The sequence below is a fragment of the Lichenostomus cassidix genome, chromosome 4A (genome assembly GCF_008360975.1).
Source record: "Lichenostomus cassidix isolate B80296 chromosome 4A, HeHo_3.0, whole genome shotgun sequence".
NCBI classification, from domain to species: Eukaryota; Metazoa; Chordata; class Aves; order Passeriformes; family Meliphagidae; genus Lichenostomus; species Lichenostomus cassidix.
This window is the reverse complement of record NC_139485.1, coordinates 10,655,524-10,679,999: the sequence shown is the minus strand read 5'-3', so window position 1 is coordinate 10,679,999 and position 24,476 is coordinate 10,655,524. Positions and strand designations below refer to the sequence as shown.

The 24,476-nt window shown below is 41.5% G+C and overlaps 1 protein-coding gene across 2 annotated transcripts; it reads left to right on the top strand.

Moving 5' to 3' along the window:
- Nucleotides 1-3,207: 3,207 nt before the first annotated feature.
- LONRF3 (LON peptidase N-terminal domain and ring finger 3) lies at nucleotides 3,208-23,366 on the top strand. Of its 2 annotated transcripts, XM_085060491.1 has the most exons (12): nucleotides 3,209-3,942; nucleotides 5,202-5,320; nucleotides 5,907-6,029; nucleotides 8,204-8,359; nucleotides 9,719-9,962; nucleotides 10,635-10,725; nucleotides 13,950-14,064; nucleotides 14,476-14,597; nucleotides 15,238-15,396; nucleotides 16,407-16,569; nucleotides 17,346-17,495; nucleotides 18,202-23,366. In XM_085060491.1, exons 1-12 carry the CDS (start codon nucleotides 3,321-3,323, stop codon nucleotides 18,358-18,360), a joined length of 2,223 nt encoding a protein of 740 aa, XP_084916617.1. In that variant the 5' UTR covers nucleotides 3,209-3,320; the 3' UTR covers nucleotides 18,361-23,366. The 2 variants fall into 2 exon arrangements, with proteins under 2 accessions (XP_084916618.1, XP_084916617.1); XM_085060492.1 differs by lacking the exon at nucleotides 8,204-8,359 and having other exon boundaries at nucleotides 3,208-3,942.
- The last annotated feature ends 1,110 nt before the right edge of the window (nucleotides 23,367-24,476 follow it).

Sequence of the window (24,476 nt, the reverse complement as noted above, 5' to 3'; positions counted from 1 at the left end):
CATGAATATATGTATGAATGTATGAAAACTCAATGCTTTCAGGATGTGTTATATAAAAACACCCCAGCATATCTAGATTATGTATGATCAATTCACACAGCTGTTTTTGCTAAAAAAGTCTTTGCAGAGCCAGGCCTGATGTAAGAATCAAATATTTAGTAGTTGTTTGACTTCTAGTGAACAGCAAATTAGTATCTTGGCTTTAAAGTATTTTGCTGTTAGTGACTGTACAGCTCACTCTGTACCTGTCACACCCCACCAAGTACTAACATTTACCAAACACCACACGTACCAGGAACTAGGAGAGGCACAACCAGCTGGTCTCTCCCCTAAAAAGTCACAGAGTTGTTGCCCATGGGCCATCTGTGACAAAGTCTTAACTGTTTGCAGGCTTTGGATAAAAGGTCTGTGTTCTGAACTCTCCAAAGCTCACAGCTTCCACCATGGGAGTTCATAAGCACAGCTGCTCTTTTCCCTTGAAACGTTTCAGCCAAGTCCCTGCTGGTGGAAGAGAATTCCCAGAAGTGCATTTCCCAGTGCTTTTTTGAGACTCCTTTCAGTCCAGAGTGATCAGACTGCCAGCCAGCCCTGCAGATGCTTTCATACATTGCAAACAGGGACGGTGGAAGCTCCTTTCAGAGCACAAATGCTGATTGCATTTCCTATGATAATCTATTCCCCTTCCCTATCTTGAATTCATGTGCCGCTAGAAACCCTCCCTTTATACCATGACTTATCTCTTTAAGTGTCTGCTATGTAACTATGTAAATACTGGTGGCGTATCCCTGATAGAGAGATTGTCACTGCATTGCTACTGGTAACCAGTGGTTATGTCACTTTCCCTCGCTTGAATAGGCTTTGACTCATAGTGGTTTTCAGGACAATGGTTATAAAATAACACACTGAGGGGTTGCCGAGACTATAGTTTTGCAATAGAGACAACTGTCGACCTCCAGGCTACAAGAAAGCAGTTTTCTTCTATTTCTTAAGGGTTTTGTTCTTTTATAGCATGAGATTCTCTTGCATGGAAGTCTGGAAAACAAGAAGTCTATGTCAGCAAGCTGGAGCCTAGAGGGGAAAATCCTACACTCCTGAGCACAAATGCTCATTCTTTCTAACTGTTCTGAAGTATTGCTTAACTGAAATTTTAAGTGTTTCAGTTGTCCCACCTTTCTTTGAATTACTTGCTGGCAGGCTGTGCCATACTTTGGATTATTGTCTGATTTAAGTGATGGCAGAAAGAAGTACTGTAACCAGCGGTTATTCAATTATTTTTCTAATTAAAGGTCTTGCTTAAGAACAACTGTTATATGTTGATTTTTTTTTAAAGATTTGTGAATTCAAGAGACAAGGTGCAAAATATCTTTGCATCACAGAATCAAAGACAATTGAAGAGTAATAGCTATTTTCTGTTTCAAGGTACATATCTGATCTTCTGTATAAGCGTAACGTTACCTACACATGGACACGCCATAAAATTAGCCCTCACTACTAATTCAAAGTGTATATAATTAAATTTAAAATCCAGAATTTAAGCAGTTTTAAATTATTTTTTCTCTTTAAATCAAAGTTCATCTGAACTTTCTCAAGTATCCTCTCTAAACAAGGTCTTACAAAACTCAAGTTGCCTCTCCTTTCTTCCATCTTTTCTCCTGTCCATTCAACCTCCACAGGCAGGGCTTTTCCCTTAATACCTACTTAGCTCACACAGTCTAAGCTGGGGAGTCCAGACACTTGTGTAAGTAAGAAAATGGAAATTAATTCCTTCATCTCCTCTCCTGAGCTTCGAGAGGGGGCTGATTGTATCAGTAATAGGATATCCTCAGAAATTTCAAATTCTGCAGTGGATTTTGAGACAGTGTGAAAAGCACCCTATATTTTTAGAATATAAGTGTACGTATATATAACGTGGACATTTCTGGTAACTGTAAATATGCATAAAGCTGCAAACAAAAAGCATTACACAACTTCTTTTAGAAGAACAGATTCTTCTCTGTAGTAGCACAGGTGATTTTCTCCCTAGACTACATTTAGCACAGACAGTTACACAACTAGTGCGACTCTCTCATCTAACAAGAATTGGTGGGAACGTGAAGATTGAAACGGTCAGCAGAGCCTCTCTTAAATATAACAAAGATACATCAGAAGACATGTGCTTTTCATCTAGAACCTGGCACGGACAGGTAGAGCTGTGCAACATGCTGCACTGCAAAACTAAATAAACACAACGTTTTGCTTCTCATGTTTTCCTTAGTTGTTCTAAAACCAGGAGTACCTGATGTTAAAATAGCTTCACTACTACGTAGATTCCCTTAAAGGGAATGATTAACCGAGCAGCTACAAAGCTTCACAATTCCAGTTCTAGCAGGAAAAGGCATTCTCTGTTTTCAAAATCACTTCCAGCCGGTGCTTCTTTAGCGTTACCGGAGGTACCGAAACACCGAACCGCGGAGCGAGCTCCGCGTCTCTCCGAGGCGCCGGTGCAGAGCAGCGGGTCACACCGAACTCCGAGCACGGTGTGCCGGTGGGCAGCGCTCCGCAGCCCCGCGGCTCCGCTCTCCTCGCGGCGGGGCGAACGGCGGCGGGCCGGGGTGTGCAGGGGTCCCGGGGCCGGTACGGGGCGGTGCGGGGCACTGAGGGGCAGTGCCGGACAGCCCCTCCCGGAGCGGGCCGGGGTGTGCAGGGGGCCCGGGGCCGTGAGGGACAGTGCGGGGCAGCCCCTCCCGGAGCGGGCCGGCGTGTGCAGGAGGCAGTGAGGGTCAGCCCCTCCCGGAGCGGGCCGGGGTGTGCAGGAGGCAGTGCGGGGCCATGAGGGGCCGTGAGGGGCAGTGCCGAGCAGCCCCTCCCGGAGCGGGCCGGGGTGTGCAGTGAGGGGCCATGAGGGGCAGTGCCGAGCAGCCCCTCCCGGAGCGGGCCGGGATGTGCAGTGAGGGGCCGTGAGGGGCAGCGCCGAGCAGCCCCTCCCGGAGCGGGCCGGGATGTGCAGTGAGGGGCCGTGAGGGGCAGCGCCGGGCAGCCCCTCCCGGAGCGGGCCGGGATGTGCAGTGAGGGGCCATGAGGGGCAGCGCCGGGCAGCCCCTCCCGGAGCGGGCCGGGGCCGCGCGTTACAAAACCGCCTGGTTTTGTAACAACCTGCGGCCGCTGCCCAATGAGCGCCGCCGCCGCCGTCACGTGCCCGCCTTTATATAAGCGGCGGCGGCGGCGCGGGGCGCTCCCGGCGCGGGGCGGCAGCACCACCATGGGCCGGCGGGGCCGCGCCGCGCCCGCGCCCCCAGAGCGCCCCGGCGTCCCGCGCCGCCCGCCGCGCTAGAGCCGCCGCCATGGGCTCGCACCTGCCGCCGCGCCCCGAGCCCCAGCTGGTACTGCAGCTGGCGGCCGGGGCTCTGCAGGCGCAGAACTTGGAGGCGCCGGGCGGCGGCCTGGGGCCCGAGTGGCAGGTGCTGCTCGGGCGGGCGGACGCGCTGGCCTTCGGCGGGCGGCTGCACGAGGCGCTGCCGCTGTACCAGCTGGCGTCCCGCCACCAGCAGCTGCGCGCCGAGCAGCTGGACAAGCTGGTGGAGTGCCTGGCGCAGAGCGTCCGGATCAAAGAGGGGCTGCCCGCCGCCGGACAGCCCGCGGCACCCCGCGAGTGGGACGTCTTCAGGTGCCGCAAATGCCAGGGCTTCCTCTTCGAGCCCGTTTCCTTGCCTTGCGGACACACGTTCTGCAAAAAGTGCCTGGAGAGGGACCGGGCGCCCGAGTCCCGCTGCGTCCTGTGCAAGGAGGCGGGCGGCGCGGCGGCCGGGCAGCTCCTGCGGGTCAATGTCATCCTCAGCAACCTGCTGGCCAAGTGGTTCCCCTGCCAAGTGAAGGCTTCGCAGCTCCGGCACGAAGGGAACCTCCTCTACAAGGAGAAGAAGCTCCAAGCCGCCCTGCAGAAGTACAACGAAGCGGTCAGCCTAGGTAAGGGCTCTCCCTCCCCGGTGCTGGTCCCCGGCCCCGCGGGGAACGAGCTCCTGCCGTCCCGGGGCAGGCAACTTTCCGCCGGCGGGGGCTCTCTGGCGACCGCTTCGGCGTCTCTCGTCCCGCCGAGCGCCGCGCTCGGCCAGGGCTACCCGGAGTCCGGGAGTGTGCCGGGGCTGCGCTCCGCTCGCCACCAGCTCCGCGAGCCGGGTCCTGGGGCGGGTGTCGGGAGAGCTCCGGAGGGGAGCCCCAGGGAGGGGTCGGGGCTCTTCGGCCCGCGGTGAAACTGGGTCAGGAGAGCAGCGGTTGCGTAAGCCCGAGCCTGCGGTCCGGCTGGGCTCCCCCCGGCCGGCGCCGTTGTGTAACCGGCGGAGCCGGGAGGGAGCGGAGCGCCGCGCCCTGGGCATCCCGCCGCGCCCCGGGCAGGGCTGTGGGGCGGAGGGTCCCCGCCGAGCACCCCGCCAGCAGAGGAGCCGCTCACGCCGAGCGCGAAGGCAGCGGCGGGATGCGGGAGGCGGGCGTGTCCCGCACCCCTGGCCGGCCCGGCTCTGCCGCCCCATCGCCGGGAAGCGCCCGCGGGGCTGTGCGCGGAGAACTTCTGATGCGGTCCTTTTCGTGCAGTTCGAGGAAAAGTGACTCACGCTACTGGTAATAAATAGAAGTTAAAGGCAAGGAATTGCAGGGAAGCGTTTCACTTGAATCAAAGTGCTCCCAAGAAAAGGGCCCAGCCTTCCCCCAGCACACGCTGTGTCTGGATGCTACAGTGTGTGCAACTCGGTGATCAGTGTAGCGTTACCTGTTTCTTCACACTGCCCCTTCTTTTCCTGTGTTTTGAGCTCTGGCTCAAATAAATAAGGATCTGAAAAGATTCTTATTTATCACTTAAAAACTTCGATGCTACAAATTTTGAAACTCCTCCCTACAGCATGACAGCGTTCCTCCTGCTGTGTTAAATGTCTCCTGTGTGTCTCTAGCAACCATCTGATCCTCAGTCAGTGCTGGTAATTTATTGTGTGAGCGTCTCAGCATTTATTTATGCAATGTTCCCTGCAGTTATATAATACATAGCTGGCATTTTGTCTGGAGTTGCCCAAAGAGTTTTCCAGATTTAATTTAGTACATAGTTATTTAAAAACTGGGTATTTTGTGGGTTTGTGCAACTTGGAAGCACCAACATGTGTTTAAAAAAAAATTACGGAATAAAGCTTATGTAACTAATTTCTTTTTACTTAATCAACCACTTTTTCTATTTCTTACAGCTCCAAATGACCACTTACTATATAGCAACCGGTCCCAGATTAACTCTACTTTGAAAGCTTGTGAAGATGCATTGCATGATGCAGAAACAGCATGCAGGCTCCAGCCATACTGGTTGAAAGTAAGTTCTGACTCCAGTTGTACTTTTTTAAAACCTTGATACTACCGTGATAGGAAGCAATTAGAATGGTCAGATAGCAGAATCTGAGGGAGGCTTTAAGTCCTGTAACTTCTCGGATTCCTGCGATTTACGGACATTTAACCACGATGTGCTTGAGCCTCCTAGGGTGAAGGGAGAGAGTGATAATCCTGGAGGATGAGCTAAGGCTATTATCTTTGACTTGGATGAATATCAGTTTTTTGAACTCTCTAAAAATTGAATGCTGTGCTTGTACCATTCTATAAGGACAAAATTATTCTTTTAGGAGGTAGGTGTAGGGGAAGTAGGTGTTTCCAAGATCAATTGAGCTCAGGTGCTGTGAGAATCATACTTGCATAAGTTGGAGGAGATTCTGTTTATGCTTGTAGTTTTCAGGACTATTGTGTTTAGAAAACCAGACACTGCTGGTGTCTAGGTGTAAGACATGGTTATGGTGATTTTTCCTGCCTAACTTTTCCTTCTTCAGAAAGATCTTTTGTAGTTTCATTGTGTTTTTATTGCATATTCTCGTGACAAAAGCTGCAGCTGTGGATGTGTTTCCTTGCAGGGTCACCTAAGGAAAGGACAAGCGTTAGCTAATCTGGGGAAAACAGAAGAAGCTTTAAGGGAGTTTCTATTCTGCCTTGCTCTAGATACTGGGAACAAGACAGCCAAGTCTGAGGCACAAAAGGTGAGTTCCCTAAATCATGTGGAACTGCATCATTGTTTTCATTGGCTTTTCATAAAGGAGGATAAGATTTTTTTCTTTTCCTCTCTCATTACTGCAGAGAGCTGTATGGAGATACAAATCCAGACTGTTGTCCAAGTTTGAGTTGTGTATTGCTGATCTGAAGATAGGAAGGTAGCAAGAAAATATACTCAGCAGCCAGTCACAGTTACAGCCTTAGCATCAGCAAATTTGAAGGAAAACTGAATTGTTAATAATTGCCACCCACAGACTATTGTGATTCTCAGATTTCTAATCTGATTCCTAGCCTGGCAATCTGTTACCAATGATGGAGTGCAGAAGAGGGGGAGTTGCTCTTGAATGATGTATCTGGCCATTGACTGGCAGAGCACAACACGCAGCACTCATCAAACTCCACTTGGGAGCAGCAGTTTTCTTCCTACTGCCAGTCGTGCTGCCCGAGTGTCAGTGTGTGCAGGAGGTGTGAAAGAGGAAGCAGTCGACAAAGGAAGAGCAGTTTAAAAAAAAAAAAAAGTTTTTTTAAGTTGCTAATAATTAATGCTAAGTAAGCAAAAAAATGGATCTGCAGTGAGGTTTTTTCAGTAGCAGCCTAAAATGAGTGTGAATTCTTACATGACTTTTGTGAATACTGCTGTTTTGCACACTCCTTAAATCTCTGATCTCCTGTAAATCAGTGCTTTGATATTTGACCTTTTTTGTTGTTGTTGACAGCTAAAAGGCACAGTGTTGCAGTGATAACTTATGGCAGTAAAAATGTAATAGTTTTCTTTTCTTTGCACTGAATTTTCCATTATGGCAGTGTATTTATGCCATTCTCCATCACTTGTGGGGATGGGAACTTTAGGGTTTCTCTGTGCTGTAGCATGTAAGGCTTTCTAAAAGCACAGTAGAATTCTTACAGTAAAGCTCTATTCCTGAATAGAGTATAATGTTGACCCCCAACTGTATAACCTGAATGGTTGTAGTGAAATCAAATTTCTATCTCATTTTATATATGGCTGAGATTTCAGCCTCCTTTGTGTTTTTTTGACAGTGATGTTTGAGGGATTTTTTGCTTTTTTTCCCCAGTGGGTTCCATGCAGTGTTTCATTGTCATTGTGTCATGATTTGTGCTCGTAGTCATGCTGGGAGACTTTCTGTGCACTAGAGCAAAAAGACCAGAAACAAACAGATACGTTTCTAAATTCTGACTCCAAATAGCCGTTTCCAAGACACTTAATTTCTGAGCAGTGGGGTTCTGAGAAAAACTAGGCTTCTTATGACTGAAAGAATTACTCGTGCACTCATCAGACACAGAGTTCATCCATGATGCAATATTTTACTGGGTCATTTCCAAGGCTGTTTGCATAACAATGACATACTACGTTTTACCAAATTCTTTGGGTGCAGCTGTGATGTTCTGCTTGTATTAACTGTCTGCCTGTGTTAGTTTGGACACAGTGTGATCCTGTGAAATCCTTTTTAGCTTTAAATAGAAATCTCGGCTGTCATGTGGCTTCCTCAGGCATCAGCAGGATCACCTCGGTAGTATGTTGAAATTAGTTTTTGAAGTGTGAATCTTCTATTCAGCTCTGTTTCTTTCCTTAAATAATCATCTGCTAAGCTATGCCATACAAGGGGCTTCAAGCTGCTACTTGAAACAGATCCACTTATTTTCTTATAGCAAATGAAGAAACAGCGTTTTTCTACTGCCTACCTTTTTTGTATTCTCACATAAGTGAATTAAAAATAGCTACAGTTTACATTATCAGACACATTTACCCAACTGATCTTGGATTAAGCCTGTGAGATGAGTGCCTTCTGTACTAGTAAACTCCAGTAAAAGCTGATGGGCAGCAGAAAAAAAAAGGAAAAACATATTTAAGTCTTGCAAGCCTTGAACTGCAGGACAAAGAGGACAAAGGTGTGTGTGTCACATCACAGCGAATGGTTAATAACTCTATGGGCTTGTTTGACTCTGAAAATGTTTCTTGCTGTCTGTTTGGCCTGTATTGCATTAGCTCTTGCACTTTTTGTTCCTACCCTAGTCTAAAGGGCTCTTTAAATGGTTTTAACAAAATCATGGATGCTTCTTTCAGCTATTCCCTTACTTGCTTTTTCATTTAGAGGTTGCAAGGAAGGAACTAAGCAGTGAAGTGTTCTGTTTTATATCACAGCTTCTACTTAGTTTGTTTTCACTCATCCCGGGAAATGCTCAGGAACACTTACCCGATATCCTGCAGCTGTTGTCACATCACTCTAGATTAAAGGGGAATCTCCTAAATTCAGTGGGATCTGGAGGCACCAGCCATAACCTACAAAGGCTGCTCAAGGTAAAGATCAAGTCTGATGTGTGGTTCTTAATTTGTTGTGTGTTTTGTGTTCACATTGGGAAACCTTCTCTCCTTTTTGCCTCTGGAAGATAGGCAGGTACATTTTCTCAAATTTTTACTGAGTTTCAGAACATACAAAGTTCCCCTTATTTGACTTATTTTCTTTAATAGAAGTCCTCTTTTTTCTGATAAACTGTCAGAATTTAGTGGGTTCTACTCCTGTGATTGTCTTTAGGTCTTTCAGGTAGTTGGTAGTGGAAAAGAGCCTCTGTAGATTTGATTTAGATACCCTCAAAAGCTGTGAAATGCTAAAACCTGGAGCTTCAACTTGGTCTGTAACTGGTGATGCCAGTGACATAGTCATTCTGTGGTTAGAGGTTATTGTAGAGCAACATAAGATATATTAGCTACTTCATAACTTTGGTTTTGCAGCTGCAGTTTTGTAAATGGCTGTAGAGGTTACATTCCTAGGTATGTAAGGATCACTTCTGCTTCACTGAAACCTGAACTTTGGGATGCGGTTTGCATATATTGTAGATTGAGGAGAAAACTTGGCTAGTCCTTACAAACAAAAGTGGTAGGTTTTGAGCAGCCTTGTTGAGACTGATAGGAAACAATCAGTGACATTGCCCTCTGGAAAGGCTGTTAGGATATTCAGACAAGAAACCCTTTTGCATGAGCCTTTCATGAAGCCATTTGAGGGGCAGTTTGCTCATCCTTCTGCATGTTCCACATCACCACAGCTCCTGATCACAATCAGGTGTCTGTTTTTGGGTCCATCCAGGGTGTTGATGTTCCAAAGCTGGCAGGTGATGTCCTGCTCAGTGGTAACTCACAGGATGTCCTGTGGCCATAACAGGATAAACCCTGAGCGGTTTATCCTCTGAGAAAGAAATCTGCCTCACAAGAGGAAGCTCTGGGCATTTGCTCTTATGAAATTTACGTGTTTATACTGCTTCCTTAAAATAAACTGACGTTGTTTTGGTTGTTCTGAGGGTTGATTCCATCATCATGATATAAACAATATGTATTTTTCCATAGATTCAGTGATAACAATATACTTAACATGAGATCTAGCCACATTTCTGCCTGAATCCAGTTTCATGACCTTCAAGCTTTAAAACCACACAAAAGAACTGAAAATACTCAATTGTGGGGAGGGGAAATCGGGTTTGTTGGTTGCCTGGTTTTTTGGGTTTGGGTTTTTAAAATTATGATTAGCAATTCTCAAGCTCTTGCTTCTTGACCTACAAGGTCCTTCCTGGTGATCCATAATATTAAATATTTGTGACAGGTTTGGGTATTTTCCTTACCAAGTTGTTGGAAGATTGGTCTAATGTCAGTCTTCTCTTCACACAGGTCAATGTGGAACAGAAAAAGGGTTTTTCCATTCAAGAGGAACCAAATGTAACTACTTCTGGTAGTTTGAGGAAATCTATACAAATTACAGAGAGCAAAAAGGACTGCTCAGAGGAGGAGAACAAATTCACCTCCATGCCAGAGCCTACTTTTCTTATCTCTGAGAAATGCAGCCTCCTGAAAAGGAAGTGCTGCTCAGAGGAAGTGCGAAATGCTGAGGTGCCCTGCAAACTGATGAAGAAAGGTAGGTTTAATTACACACAGGACAGGTTCCATGGCAGGCAATCCATGGAACTTCACTTTTGTAAGGTTCAGACGAAGAAGAACCAAATTATTCTTTGTCTTTTATATTTTCTCTTTTGCCTAATCAAGGCATGCATGATGTGGAATCTTTCCTGTGTGTAGAGAGAAAAAGTTTTAAAAGGGACAAAGAAGGTTGGGTCATGCTTTTCTCAGCAGAGCTCTGAATCTTTTAAGGAACATCAATGTTGCATGTGATCTTAGCACTTTCTGTATCAATTAAAGTTTAAAAGTACAAATGTGATTTGTTCTTGATATCTGGCCTTCTTTTTATGCTGTGGGATGTATTTACAATGGTATGACAGAAGAATTTGTCTCGCTTTAGACTTTCAGCACTAACAAAAAGTGTTTTGACATTGATTGCTAATGCAAGGCCAAATTGAACCCTCTGTAAATGCTTTAAGGTAACCAAAATCAAGGGGAGATATGCTGATTAGTGCCAAGGCTGAATTTAAGCTTTGCATAGAAATTACTGCAACAATGCTCCATGGTTCAGTGAGTTACCAGTATGTACAACACACATTTAAATATCAGAGGCTAGTGTAGATACAAGGGATAGCATTGTGCTTGTATAGTTCTGTTCAATTACATTATTATTTCTTTTTCTTTTTGATAGACACATTTGATACTAAGGGAAATAGTGCTGGACAACATATTCCATTTGAAGTTGTGGATCCATCAGATTTGGACTGCTCCCTGTGTATGAGGTGTGTTCTTTTCTCACAGATATCTATAGCTTTTCAGCTCTATCTTCCTCTCTTTTATGACCTAGAGATTTTCTAGCTTACTTGGTACTTATTTTTGCCTGTGACATGAAATCTTTTGCTGTGATTGTTACTCCAGGGAAGCATTTCCAGACCTTTGGTTCTGAGCACTGTTGATGAATAGGGACTCTTTGATCTGCTCTGGGCTAGTGATTGCTTTGGAAAGGCCACGCAAAGTCACATGAGGGTTAAGTGTGTTAGTGAAAGATTTGCTCTCACCACTGACACCCACCCAACCACTGACACAGTGCACAAACCCACAGCTCATCCTCTGGGAATTTGTAGAGCTGTTTATGTCACAAAAAGCACAAAATACCTAGAGACCACATCCAGTGAATATTCTGAGTTTGCATATGAAGTACTGTCACTGCTATTGCAATAGGAGGATCTTGCAAGTAAACAAGAGCATGTTTTTCCTCTCTTGCTTAAGAGATGTGTTCCTCACTTTACTGAGGCAGTCACTCCATTTGCCTGAAGATTTCTTCTTCCAGTTAAACAGCAGTTATTCTTGGGAACAGCAATGACTTAGTAAAACAAGTATGAGTTGTCAACTCCATCTATTTTCCTACTTGTTTTGTGAAAAACATTTTAACTTTGGCAAATACATTATGTGGAGTGTTTTTACTGACTTTGAAATACTGTGAAGGTGTTTCAGTCACTGCAGTGAGTGTTGCTTAGGTTGTTTTTCTTTTAATTACCCAGATTTATCTATAATGCATGTTGGGATTAGTTTTGCACAATATTTTTTAATTCTTAAATAGCAGACAGCCTCTTTAGGGATTTACTTCTGAAGGCCTGTGTTTTTAAAAATCTGGATTTGCTTTGTTTTGTTGTTTGTACTCAGAGGAGGGGGCTTTAATTTGTTTCAGACAAACTGAAACCTTTTGAGAACCAACTGCTGTATTGTCTGATTTGCTTCTGCTTGGAATAATTCAGATCTGCCCCCTCTCCCTCTGCCTGTCTACAGCTGAAATGTGTTCCAAAAGTTTATGCAGCTGTCCAAACACACAATATTGCAAAGAGCAAAACTTTCCTCTAACAGAAAGCCACAGAATTAGTCTTAGCTGGTTTAGTGATTCTGCATATTTATCATCATGTCCACAAAGCGTTTTTCAGATGTTTTTAATTAGTCCTACTTTCTCATCCTGTATGTTAAATCAGAAACAGCCAGACTGCAATACATTTGTAAAGAAATTAGCCCAAGGATTACTGATTCCCCTACAATATAGAGGATGGTAGAGATGCTGATGTTGTAATTGCAGTCACAAATCCAGGCCTTGCAACTAGAAGGATGTTAGCTTTGTAACCTCACTGCCCAAGGAAGGCTAGTGCTCAGGAAAGCTCCCATAAGATCTTTCTTGTTATTTATGCAGACTGATAATTATTTCCTGACATGTTCTTCAGAAGTGTTTTAGGAATTTGGATCCTGAGATACTTTGGACTAATTACCTAGTAACCTACTGACCTGTTCACAATTAACTGCAGGGGCTGTTATTAACCTGCTTGTCTGATGGAGTGGCCAAAATGTTATTGATCTACCTTTCCTCCAGCAGCAAGCAGAACATACAGAGTAGTCACAGCAACATACTGGTGAGAAAGGAAGGAGCATTATTCTGCAGCAGTTTACTTTCTGCTGTTTCTTGGCACTGATCAGTAGCTCAAAATAATGTCTTGAGAAATCTTGGTGGATGGAGTTTTTTTCTACAAGTCGTGAGGCTTGTCCAGGTCCCCTTAGACTTGTTAGGAAAAGCTGCTGCTTTTTTGTGAGAGCTAGGGCAGACTCAGGAATATTAGCAGGAGTATCTTGTCTTCATGCTAACATTTCAGATGAAGTCAGTCCCTATTCATTAATTACATATGTGATTCAGTGCTCACTGAAACACAGGGTAGAATTCAGTGTTTGACATAGTTTGTGAGGTTTCTGTTCGTGAAACAATTAAAAAGTGTTCTCAATTATACCATCAAGCTGCAATAAGATAGGTGTGGCATTTTAGTTACCACTCCATATATTCCATTGCTTAAATGTCAATGTTTATAGTACTAATGACATTTAATAAACTCTCTACGGCAGTCTTGTTAAAAGCTAATTATGTTCTTAAATACACTCATCTTGTTAAAGATGTAATAAACGTGGGTTTGCGTATTTGTAATTCCCACATGTTTAGTAGAACATAGTGTACTCTTTTGGTAAACTAATATTTTAAAGAAAAATTATTAATTCACTTAAATTATAATGAGACTATTATTTAAGACCTTAAAATGCTTAGACATTATGTTGTAGAATACAGTATATTCCAGACAACTTAGTTTCTAGTTTTTAATTGTTTTTATTTTTAAAAAAACTTCCATATTATTTACATGTCCTTAAGGTCCATGTTGACAAGGAGACATGACTTTCCAATTTCACAATCATAATAAGGAAAAAAATCCTTACATAAAAATAAGTGTCATGGAGATACTTGAAATTGGTAAAGATTAGGTACCATGATGCTTTGAAGATCTGGCCTTATTTATTTAAATGTTCTTCCAGATGAAACATGAACTTCCTGTCACTCATTTTCCAGAAAAGTAATCACTTGAAGGTTAAAAACTCTATTTAAAAAAAAAAAATACCCATTAGGGCTGGCAATAATAGAATCATAAAATTGTTTTGGTTGGAAAAGATCTCCAGGATCTTTGAGTTCCACCATTTATTCCAGAGCTGCCAAGTCCCAGTTTATTGCAATTACTGATGAGGGCTATTACTGCAGATAGGTATTTTGTGCTTAGGTCTACGCATACAAATAATCACATGATTTCCACAGTAATAGTTGTGCAAGTATTGCTCAATTTCATTAGTGAAGTCAGATGGTCCAACTTCTGGTTCTATTTATTGCTCACACAGAGGAAAATTAAACGCTGGCTTGTTGGAAGTTTGTGACAATATTGTCCCTCACATGCACCAAAGAGTTCATGGGCTGCCTTTCATGTTGGGTGGCAATAAGAAAGTCTATAAACTGAATAAATACAAAAGTTGGTTGAAGAAATTAAAAGCAGGAAGCAACTTTATCCTTGTAGTGGCCAGTAGTTAAGTTAGTGAATGAATTCAGCTTTTTTGGTAGCAACCTTTTTCTTTCACTTTAGTACACGATATTGTTGTCTTTTTGCTCTTGGATTTTCCAATCCAGGCTCTTCTATGAACCTGTCACTACACCTTGTGGACACACCTTCTGTCTCAAATGTCTGGAGAGATGCCTGGATCACAACCCAAAATGTCCCCTGTGCAAGGAAGGGCTCTCAGAGGTAATCCTTGGATTTTCTCAGCATAAGTTCAAGAGCAAGTGATAGGAACAACTTCACCTTCAGACACCCTTGATATTTCCCAACTCAAAAGAAATATTGCATAATGCAGGAAGAATGTGGCTTTTAAAATGCTCTTGTGAGTTGCCAAGCATGGATAGTCTCTGTTCAAACCTTAGGACAAGGCCAGTACTTAGAAAACCTGTATGTGATTTTTACTTTACAGATTTCCTAAGTAAATGTCTGTAACACGGGGAATAGTTCAAAGAACAACTCTTCAGTGTCAAGTTTAACAGGTGATAGAATCACACTCATCAGAAAACAAGGGTCATGGATGACTCCCTTTGCACTGGTAGAATCCAATGTGAAGTGCTGGATGTTCTCTCTAACTGCTTCTGTGTGTTTTTACTGTAGTGCTTGGCCATGAGGAAATACTGTAAAACAGTGCTAATGGAGGAGTTAATAGCCAGATATCTTCCAGAAGAACTCACTGAAAGGAGAAAGATTTATGAAGAGGAAATAGCAGAGCTTTCCAAGTATGTAATCCATATATGTAAAATTCCATCTCTAATTCTGCTGCCACTAGCTGTGAATGGCTCTGGCTGCCATGGAACATGAGCTGGGATGCTGATGGAGGTTCTTTCTCTGTATCATGTGATTTCAGAGAACAGGGTCCAGGAAAGTGAGTGAGCATAAAAACTGGACACAGTGCTAAACAAAGAAGTAGAAGAAATCCAGAAGGTTGCTTTATAAACAAAGTACAAAGCAGTGTGGCTGCTTTCAGTGGACCTCTATGAAAGGCACAGAGTGAGACAATAGGTGGAAGTATTCTGACAGGATGGGGGTTGGAATATACTGGGTAGGGAAGAAATGGGATTAAGGGAAATAGAATAAATAAAAGCAATACTAGAGATACAATAATGCTTTCACTAGCAAATTCAGAAAGCTTAAGGAAAAATTCTTCTGTTATTAATTAGTATATCCTTTTCTATAGTATTTAGTCACTTAAAGGGAAAACAATTTAGCTTTTACTCACTCCATTAAGGATCTTATTCTAAAGAAGTTATAATTTCTATTACAGATGCTATCATTCTAAAGAATATGCTACTATGTGTTTTATACCTTGTCAGTAGTTTGGTAAACCATCACATCCAATTTGTCCTTTCTTTCTTGCAGCCTAAACAAGAATGTTCCCATATTTGTGTGCACAATGGCTTATCCCACAGTGCCATGTCCTCTGCACATCTTTGAGCCGTGTTACCGGCTGATGATCCGGAGGTGCATGGAGACTGGCACCAAGCAGTTTGGGATGTGCATCAGTGACCCTGTCAAGGGGTGAGTGAAGAGCTTGGACTATGGCAGGCACCCACTTAGGCTGGAGCCAGTGTCTTTGGAGAGGTGCAGGAAGGTCCATGGCTGTAATATCTGGGGTAGTTTTCCAGGAGAGGAAGCTTTTTCCTAATCATGCTGGTTAAAGATATTGAGAATACAGAAGTTTTTTTCTTGGGCACTTGTATTCTGACTAATTTGATGGTCTGTTCTCTCAAAACACTCATAGCTGCATGTGTGTAATGTGATTGAGCTGCAGACCTCCTGTAATACATGAAAAGGAAGTGTATTTTTCCACTGCTTTCAAATCTGCTGAATGCTTTGGCACAAGAAAATGGCAGTAAGGTGTGTTGGTGGGCTTAGTTTCTTTAAACTATAAGGATATGTTTATATCCTTACTGTTCTGAATATAGTGGAGGCTGCAGAGGTATAACAGGACCTTCATAAGGACTGGCTGGGTATTTACATTGAGACATTTACAGTCAGTCTTAGATAATTTGACCTCAATGTCTGTCTTTCTATTTAGCTTTCCTTCTTTTTATGATACAAACCTTCTGGGTATGTATACACTGTGAAAAGTATGTGCAGAAAATACCCTCCTGCAAAGTAAAATCTGCTGAAATTCTGAAAAAATCTTTTTCTTTATAGACTTCCTAGTCCTTCCATAATGCTAATATTCTGAATTTCACTTGTCCTTCTGTACAAATTGACTGAATGTGTTAGGATTATGGAGAACGTGTGCTTCTGAGCTGTATAACTTTCAATTTCATAAGATGTTCCCTGTATTCCAAAACATCCAGTTAGCATTAATCAGATTAGACAGCCTGAATCTTCCTGATAGTTTTGCAAACAATTGTGGAATAATTTGAACTACAGCAGGTCAGTGCTATGAACAATAGAAATGAGCTGACATTGGTAAATACCTTTGTGGTGGGGACTGGCTGTATGGCAGCTCTGTGGAACTCAGGGTGGAGAGAATAAGATTTGTTTACTTGCTTTTGTTCTCATTTCAATAGGTTTGCAGATTATGGCTGCATTCTGGAGATAAGAAATGTTGAATTCTTTGCTGATGGTCGCTCTGTTGTAGACAGCATTGGCAAGAGGAGATTTAAGGTGATCCAGCACAGCCAGCGTGATGGATATAACACAGCAGATATTGAGTACATTGAGGATCAAAAGGTAAATTTAGAAATATTTCATTTAAATGGTATCACATGTGAAATTCTAAGCATGTACATTTTCAGTGAGTTTTTTTTGGTAGAGGTTTCTAGTAAAACAAATTTGTGGTATTTAATGACTGCTCACAGTTAAGGTGGGAAACATAATAGTTACTACAAGCATGCACACACTGCCCATGAACAGAAGAGTCTTTCCTAGAGGTATTTATCAGAGGACAAAACTAAGTGAATCCAGGATGAGATCTTACTGCTCTTCTAGACAGAATAACTGCAGTTTATAAGAGGATGAAGGGGGAACTTGACTCCATTTTTATGAAAGCCAGTTAGAAAATCCCAATTCAGGTAAGACGCAGCAGGATTGGGTGCACCATAACCTTCAAAATTGCTTACATTAATTCTTAAGAGCTTTTGGTATGTCATGGGAAGATAAAATGTCTACTCTGAGGCTCTACTATTCTTTTTTTTTAAAGCTTTGCATAATCTTTTATTCTGTTGTTTGTGTAAAGGTTTTTCCGTACAGCAATCCAGAAAGTGCAAATTCTACAAATAGATACCTTGGTTTAAAATACAGTCGAAGTGAAGAATTTGGATAGGGGAGGGGGATCAGGAGAAACACCAAATGAGCTTTCAGCATTTATCCCAGAACTCTTTTGGCATGCTTTGCTTTTCCTTTTCCTTTCCCCTGCCTACCCTAGAAAATCCTAAAAATGTTGTGCATTCCCCAACATGCAGAGACTGAACTCACAGTAACCTTCCCCTTCTGATTTCTCATTCCAGGTGCAGGGACAAGAGTATGCTGCATTACTTGTTCTCCATGACTCTGTCTATGATCAGGCTTATATGTGGTTTAACTCCCTCAAGCAAGCACTCAAAAGTCGAATTCTCAGTCATTTTGGTCCAATGCCAGCTAAGGATCCTGACCCACAGGTATCCAGAATCAGGGGCTTATGTAATTTTGGAGACAGAAATAGCAGGGATATCCGATAAGTTGGCAGGCATTGTGTTTTAAGATGAAAATAAGAATATTCTGCATTTACCCCACAGAAGCTCAGTCTCTCAGTTCTGTTGCCACACACCAGTGGTAGCACAGTTGCAAAGAAAAAGCTCATATTTAATGCTGATAAAAGTTTCTGAGACTATTTAATCCCAGGAGATTGAACTGCCTTTTTGCCTGCTCTACTTCCCCAATTAAATGACTGAGAGTAAATAGGCAAATGGAAACTTGGTGCTTTTGTTAAAGGACTGCAAGTGGTGGTGTCCTAAAATAACAGCATAACAAGAAAAGCTAAATATTAAGTAGCATTATAAACTATGGAAAAGGAAGGCAGGAATCCTAAAGAGCTGGGTCAGTAATAACATGGGGGGAAAAAATAGATTAAAAAAATGAAAGCCCAGCCTATAAATTGTTGCTACCAATAGAAATGCCTTTAACATCCTATTTTTAGGAAATGTGCCACTTGTTTGTAATCTGTTTCAGGCCAGCCTGTAATCAGAAGCCATTAGGTTGGCAACAAAACATTCTCCTTGCTGGATTGCTATCAAAAACTGTCTTTTCAGAGTTAAATCTTCAAAAACAGGACCTTACCAGCTGTACGAATCCTGACTCATAATTTTTTTTTTTCCCTGACTGCAGGCTAACCCCAATGGGCCAGCCTGGTGCTGGTGGGTCCTGGCTGTCCTTCCACTTGAGAACAGAGCTCAGCTCCCTTTCCTTGCCATGAAGTCCCTCAAAGACCGCTTGAATGGCATCAGACGTGTCCTTACATTCATGTCTCGTACAAGATCACGGTGATGGTGAGGAGCAGAGCTGGGAAGTTTCCCGCTGTCCTTGACTGCAGACTGTCTCTTTGTAACTTCATCTAACTGCAATAATGTCTTACAGATTTGAGTGTCAGGATGTTTCAAGCCTGAATTTCAAAGAGAATGAGTTATAAAGAGCAGGGGATGTTTATGGATACTTCAATAGTTTCCATTTGGAACTGAGACGAGTATTCAATCACTGCACTGCTAAATTAATAACAAATGTGATAGAACAAAAAGTGATCTTGTTTGCCATAAACCTTTTAAAAATCTTAAGGGTTTTTTTAATTTATTTTATTTTTATTTTTTAGTGGATAAAGGATAAACTGTGCAGTTTAATGTGAAGCAGAAATAATAATGTTAATGCATTATTTCAGTGAACTGCAAAGTCTTTTATTCAAATGGTTCAGGTTTTATATAGCATTGTGTAAAATAATGTTCACAACTTCTGTTTGATAATTTATTTTTGCACTATGATTTTTTTGTTTCAAAGTGTATATTATTTATGTGTTCATTCGCTAAAGGAAAGTGAGCTGCTCTATTTATAGTGTTTTTACCCTGTATTTATGACTGGGGGCAAAAATGATGATTCTAGCAGTGCACAAGCAACTGCGTTGATAATTTTTCAGTTATTTGTGTTCAAATACTTTGAATGTTTTTCTACTCATCCCCAGTTCTACCGTAGCTTAAGAAGGATTTTTATTTTCCCCTCTCCTGAAACATCCTGCCTTGAAGTCTTTGGATACACAGATTGTCTGAGTTAATTCAAGCACAGCTGTTGAAGGTTGATCCTGTGCTTGTGGCGAGGTTCCTGACACAACCAAACAGTCAAGCACCTGCTTAATCTTAAGCATAAGTGTTTAAGTGCTTGGGTAAATTCAAGTACTGATGGTTGATGTGAGTTGGAATTGACCATAGTGGTGACAGAAGGATCTATCCCCTAATATTTCACAGAACAATAACTTGAAGTTGAATTTATATCTGAACTCTTTCTTGCAAAAATGGACAATGGCTACAAACAACTACGAAGAAAGAGCCGCAATACATGAGAAGTGGCTTATCCTAGAGAAAACTGGAAGTACTGGTGTCATTTCATTGTAGGTTAATACATAGATTTTTTTTTTTTCCCCCATCAACTCTTGTTGCTGTTAAGATGAGTTTTATTTCTTTTAATTGTTTGGTGGGATTTGGCTTTGGAGTGTGTGTATGGGAGGGGGAGGGGGGAGTTGTTTTGAACTGTAGGACTCAGAGGGCAGTTTGTGTCACATAAGAAGGAATATGTTGTAATAAATGCTATTTATTTCACCCCAATCTTCAGGTTTCTGTTAGCTTCAAATATCTACCCAGCCATTGCTTTTCTCTTAAGAGATTGGGTAGTGTTGCTAATAATAGTTATCTCCCAAGGAAAGCAAGTGAATTTTAGCGTGATTACTTCTAGCTATAAAGCAGGTAAAAATAGGGCAGAAATGAGAACAGGAAGTATCTTGGTTTTGACTTTTTTTTTTAATCAACAGTTCATATACTTGTTTTGCTGCATTTTTTGCTTACAGTGTACCACTTTCTGGGACTGCTCTTACCTCCATCTGATTTTGACTTTCACTGATTCCAATGTGAGCAAAACTGGGCCTTTTATTCTAAGCTACTGTTTTCCTTTTCAGTGGCAAAAACTAGAATGAAGTGAGAGTGTTATGGAATGCTATAAATTACTTTGGTTTTTTTACCCAGGATAGCACTCTGCCATTTCATGCCTTTATGAAAAAAAAAAGTGGTGGAATTTAATGTCATTTTTCTGTGTGTTTTTCCATCTTCTCATCTAATCTTCTCATCTCTCTAATATTGATTAGTTAAAAGTAATTCCCATACTGTTACATTTCCATAAAGCTACCTTTGTTCCCATTTTGTTAAATTCTCTAGAACTTTTCCATAAGGGTACCAAAGAAACAAATGGAAGACAAACATGTTTCACCCTTGAGGTGCACATGGAATTTGTTTGCGTTGAGCTACTTTAGAAATGCTATGACCTCCTTCCACACTGCTGGATTGCTGCACTTCTTCCATGGGTGGTACTTGGCATTCTGTAAACAATGTATAAAAACACCTACATGTTCTGAACAGTACCAAGTGATGGTGGCTGACACCTGCTATGGCATTTTGTCTTCATCGGTCAATAACAAAGTGATTTCTACTTGTTTGGAAGTGAAGCTGCATTAAATGCAATTCTTCCACAAACTATTATGTATTATTGCAGAGCATAAGGGGCTCATATCACTCCCACAGGAAAAAAGCTTCCACTTTTGTTACTCTTACCTGTGAGAAAAGGATCTTAAATACCTAATTTAAACTGTTTTCTCACTGATGTCATTATTCTTTTATCCTGCATGCCGTGTCTTCTACATACTCATTCTGCCTATTTTGTTGTTCTAGAAACTGTCATGGAAAGAATCCTTGATTTTAAAAATGAATATTGTCTTTTCTGTTAGCCTTGACTAAAGCTGCCAGAATTTCCTAAGCAGAGACTCGTGTACATGCCCTGCATCGGGGACACCCAGTGCATTTGTTGCAGCCTGGAAACACTGGACCTACTGCATGTAATGCAAACAGGTGATCTGCACATGCACAGCAAATCAAGCACATCAAAAAGTCCGTCTGCACATGTACAATAGCATTCTCTCTGGGGCTGCTCTGTGGCCACACATCCTAGATTAATGGCTAAAGTCTGCAATTTCCATCAGAAATTAAAAACAATACTTAGATATTTGCGAGAGAACACAAACCTGTCCAAGAAAAACTGGACAAGGAATAGCCTTAGCCTATATTAAGTTGAGGGGGTAAAGTTTCAGTAATGATGTTTAAAACCAAAAAAATCTTCTAGTTGTGCCACAGTATCGCTAATTTTTTCAGCTACGTAAATAAGTGCAAGGATGTAAATGCAACATTTATCCCAGGCATGAATAAACAGCTGAAGAGATTTAAAAATACCTTCAGTTTAATTATAGAAACAGCATTGATCAGATAAAATACTAATTGAGGGAGTGGTTTTTTTTTAAGATTCTCACATTTTTCTAGACAGCAAACCCAGTTTTATAACCAGTCTTGCTCATATGTTAAAAAGAAAAAAACAACAAACCAAATCATGACTGAAACTTGCACTTCCTGTATGGTCAGAAGTATTGATTAATAGTTGTGGGGGAATAAGTAATGCATTGGCTGCTTAGACAGTAGTCCAGTAGTTGTAATAATGAAATGATAAAATGGTGTGATAGGCCTTTCTGCTGAGTCTTAAGTGACATTCTGGTGTTAGTCGTACAAGTTCCTCTTGCTTTTTTTCTGTGCTTACTTTAAGAGCTGATATCTTCCACGATGTTGTAGCAATAAGAGATAGCAGCTGTCAGACTGACCTGCTGATGTGTTGCTCAGCCCGTCCTTCTGTCCTGTGTGACTGCTTACTGACAGAACACCTCAACCATGGATTTATTGATCCAAAGATTGTTTTAATCTCAAAACAAACAAAAAGCGGATTTGGATGTAGCAGGACTGTCTTAATCTGTGCTGCAGAAAAAGAGCTTCATAGGGTTGAGTTCTGTTTTAGATGGTCTTTTTGTAGAATCATAGAATCCCAGGTTGGAAGGGACCTCAAGGATCAGCTGGTCCAGCTTTTCTTGGCAAAAGCATGGTCTAGACAAGATGGTCCAGCAGCCTGTCCAGCCAAATCTTACAAGTGTCCAATGCTGGGAAATCCAACACTTCCCTGGGAAGATTATTCCAATGGCTGAATTGTTCTCATTGTGAAACATTTTCTTTTTAACGATTTCTACTTGGTGCTGAAGTTTTACTGGTGTTTAAATCAATGACAGACAGGAGTTGTATTTAAATGCAATGTTTAGGAATGGAGAATATGTTCACAAGTACTTATTTAAAAAAAGTGAAAATTACCTATAGGGGTTTTGTGCATTAAAACCCCATGGGCCTATATGCACTTAGGGTAGTGCTCCCCATTTCCCCCAAGTCCTCCATCAGATGAACACAATCTCTCTTTTCAATCCCTGCTTAGTTCTCATTTAATTTGTTGGCTTCACAACTGAAACTGTAACTAGTGCAGCACATAGTTTAGGAGCTGGGGTTTATTCCAAAGCTCAGTAAATCACTGAAAGTCTTATGGCTATAGAAAAATGGTAGTTTGAGCAAAGTACCTCTCTTGAAACACTTTGCTAAATAAATATTGTCTGAAAGAAGAAAGAAACTAATCTGCTTAGACAGGATTAAAATGGTGGATAATAAAAACCTGAACTATTACATTGACTTACTCATCCAGGTATCATGTGAAGTGCTTACTAATGTTGGATTTTCATAAGGTCTAAAGTAACCCTCACATAGAAGTGCCTGTATTCTGTTATTGCCATTCTTGAGCTTTTTAATAGTCATAGCCATATATTTTATAAATATGAAACATATGCACCTTTTAATCTTTACATTCAATTTGCTGAACAAAGGTTTACAGAGCAGAAGTGTAGCAAAAACAATGTAATAGCTTCTATAATTCCCTGATGAGGAACGGGAGAAGTACAAAAATGAGGAGCAAAAGACTATCTGTGTAAGATGTCTTAATTTGGAACCATATACTTGTCCAACTTAATTCCATCAAGCTATGTGGTTACAAGAGTGCCAGAAATATATCTATCAAGCCATTTTAAATAAAAAGTTTTGTGGACTTGTATATTCCATTTGTTTGTAAAACATCCTTTTGTGCACTGTAATGAACTTGAAATGAAACTTAAGTTATACTCATATCACTGGACAGAGTACTACTGTTCAGCTACCTCTACATAAGGTTGAAGTAAATTGTTTTTTCCAGATTTGTTTGCATTGTCATATAAAATATATTTTAAAAAATCATAGTCCAAAGAACATGTATGTGTTTGTAGATGTACTTATAACTATGTTGTACCAACAAAGTCTGTGTGGAGAGTTGTTTCCTAATTAAAATTTTTGTGTTCTTTACTCTTTGGTTTGCATAACAAAGAACTACAGAGGTGAACAAATATTATATGGGAGCTGCTTTTAGTAGGTGTTTAAGACAAAGGAACAAAGACCAACACCTAGATCCTGCAGTCACACAACAACATTTGAAGTGAAGAAGCCAAACCATAGAAATGAAATTGTTCAAACCTCAGATTTTGTAAAAGAGGACAACAAGTGCTGCTGCTTTTTTTGGTTTGTTTTTTGGGGTTTTTTTTTTTTTTCCTTCCTCTCTTCCTTTGTTGCTGTGGTAAAGTAAAAATAATGGGAGTTGAATAGGGCCTGGCTTATTGCACTACCCTGCACTTCTCTGGGCTTTGGTTCCTCTTATGCATTACTGTTTGCTTTACAGGTTGCTGTGATTTAAAACTATGGCCAGGGTACCTTTTAATTTACAGGCTAAGGCAAGAATGCATCCCAGCCTCATTGAAGTTGTGTCTATCTGGCAATGAAAGGATTGTTTTCAGTGATGGCCAATTAAGAAGTTCCAAAGGGCTATCAAACTCAGCTTCACAGAGAAAGCTAGAGAATACATTTATTTCTAAACCTAATAGTAGGAGTTTATTCTACAAAAAAAATGAAGAATTGAAATTTTTTTTGCAAGTTACATATGTATGGTTGCTTCTTTTGCCTTGTCATTTAAGCAAGCTGTAGCACACTTGTGACTTGCTGCCTAAGCCACTGCTGGGGGCAGAGGTTGCCTTGCTGGCCTCTTATGTAAGCTTGTTCAGGCTCTGCATTTATTTTAGAATCCAGGGCACAGGCTAAGGCTGTGTATGGTGAGCCTATAACTCATTATGTCAAGGCCTCTGTTTTTTAACAAAATAGATTTGTGTCTGAGCAGAGGAAGCTTTGGATGAAGTGCATTTTCATCAAGAAATAGTAAATAGTCAAAACTGAAACTTTTCTTGGGAAGATGTTGATTTAAACTGTGTTTTTTAAGTCGTAACTTTAATTTTGAAAGCTTTAAGAGTGGTTATAAAAAAGATGGGTTTAGATGCAATATGAAACAGAATTTAACCCAAATATAGGACAGCAAAATATTTCCCAACTACTTGCTCACTGTGTCCTCGTTTTATAACAGCGTACCTA